This window comes from Mandrillus leucophaeus, unplaced genomic scaffold (genome assembly GCF_000951045.1).
Source record: "Mandrillus leucophaeus isolate KB7577 unplaced genomic scaffold, Mleu.le_1.0 Scaffold1278, whole genome shotgun sequence".
NCBI lineage: Eukaryota > Metazoa > Chordata > Mammalia > Primates > Cercopithecidae > Mandrillus > Mandrillus leucophaeus.
This window is the reverse complement of record NW_012101187.1, coordinates 457,709-459,677: the sequence shown is the minus strand read 5'-3', so window position 1 is coordinate 459,677 and position 1,969 is coordinate 457,709. Positions and strand designations below refer to the sequence as shown.

The 1,969-nt window shown below is 44.2% G+C and overlaps 1 protein-coding gene across 1 annotated transcript in view; it reads left to right on the top strand.

Annotated features, from left to right (window-relative positions):
- The window catches only part of LOC105533677 (ubiquitin carboxyl-terminal hydrolase 13), a gene marked incomplete at its 5' end in the record, with an annotated part of 75,064 nt that overhangs the window by 25,347 nt on the left and 47,748 nt on the right, over window positions 1-1,969 (top strand). Inside the window, one exon of the mRNA XM_011972170.1 lies at window positions 786-960. Within this exon, the coding sequence (XP_011827560.1) occupies window positions 786-960 (175 nt within the window). The remainder of the gene's footprint in view (window positions 1-785; window positions 961-1,969) is intronic.

The window sequence follows — 1,969 nt, the reverse complement described above, 5'->3', positions numbered from 1 at the left end:
ACCCATGACCTCTAATCATAGCTGCTGGTGGAACCAAATCAGAAAATGTATAACACCGGATCTGGTTCTTGGTTCTTGTCAGGCGCTTAGCAGTGGTTTTTTTTTTTTTTTTTTTTCCTGCCTTTGGTTATTTTATTTTAAAACAGCTTAGAGTTAACAGGAATGTTTTTGTTACTTCTGTCTATGTGTGTGATCATTGGCAAAAATTGATCCCCTTACACAATATAACATCTCTTTCTGGCCTCATCTGTTGGGTTGTGGAGGAAGTGCTGATCAGGGTTTGAAGTCCAGCTTTGTCAGTAATTGGCTGGTTTTGACTTTGGGCCTCAGTTCTTCAGTAAGGCAGTGAAGGACTGGGAAGAGGTTAGCCCTTGGACCTTTACTGGCTATAAAATACTCTGATGTGAAGGCCTTGTTTTGGGAGGATGGCATTTGAATAAACCCAGGATTGGCCTTTGGACAAACCAGGTTCCTGGGCATTTATATCACACTCATGGTTTGACCCTCTCACCCACCCAGGCCAGGCCAAGCTCACACTTCCCTCCTGTCAGTCTCAAAGGGGGGCACGCAAAAAGATGTGAATGGCTCAATGCCATCTGTCGGTGCAACTCTAAAGACAGCCCCAGAACAGCCTTTCAGCAGGCGCATCTGGCTCTGTAAAGGACAACAAATAAGCAACCCTGGCCCAGCCCAGAAGCCTTCAGGGAAGACTGTTCAAAGAGGGTGGTTTTCATTTCCGTAGGGTAAGAGCAATTGCAAGGTCATTCATTGGCTCTTTCCCTCAGATGAACTGATCGCTTATGAACTAACGAGAAGGGAAGCAGAAGCAAACAGAAGACCCCTTCCTGAGTTGGTGCGTGCCAAGATCCCATTTAGTGCCTGCCTTCAGGCCTTCTCTGAACCAGACAACGTTGACGATTTCTGGAGCAGTGCCCTACAAGCAAAGTCTGCGGGTGTAAAGTAAGTGTGTGTTATGTGTGGTGGCAGTGGGGTGAGGAGGGGCCTTTAGAGGTGGGGACAGGGATAGGGCAGAGGGAGTGGGTGTTATTTGTGTCTGTGTGTATTTGTTCATGTGTGATGGATGGAATTATGGTTCACACACCCTAATTTTCGTCATACTTCACTTGTGTGAGACGTGTCCAATAAAACAGGCCTGTGATTTATATTATATGCTAAGGAGGGGTTTTCTTTTTTCTTTTTTTAAATGTAAGGTTGTGATTTATTCTCTATTAGGAGCCTGCCTGCCTGCCTTCCCTCCCTTCCTTCCTTCCTTCCTTCCTTCCTTCCTTCCTTCCTTTCCTTCCTTCCTTCCTCTTTCCCTCCCTCCCAACCTTGCCCACACCCCCAGCCCCTCTCTCACCAAGAGAGTATAGCAAAGAAACAATCCCATACTCCCAAATGGCAAGAATGACATTATTAATGAAGAAATTATAAAAATACTTAAGACAGGCCTCCATATTTAAACTCCATTGTGCTATATTTTAACTCCATAATTAAAGACTTGGTCTAGAACTTAGTTGACTATGTTTCTCCTTGGAGACTAGGAGTCTCAGGACATCTCAAAGTGGACAGGAAGTCTCCTGAGCATTGTTGAAATGAGCCGCTCAGGGTTTAGTCAGGTGTCCTGTTTTCCCATTATGAGGCTGGTTGTCAGACACATACAAGTTTTTTTTTCCCCATCTGCCACCCTAGTTGATTTGATACAGTCGAATCCTTGCCAACATACTTCATATCACTGCACTTATTGGAAAAACAGTGCTTACAGTGGCAAAAAACAAAGGGAGGTCTGAAAGTTTGGCTCCAGGAGTTTTGCTACATTCAGATATTCTTTGGCCATTTTTCTTTGAGGCTAAGATTGAGATTTTGGATAACATAAAGGGGATTAAAGGATGGAACAGCTGGTGTGGGCTGTTTTTACCATGGCCTCAACAGCAGTTCAACCTGTATATATATATATATTTGAAGCTCA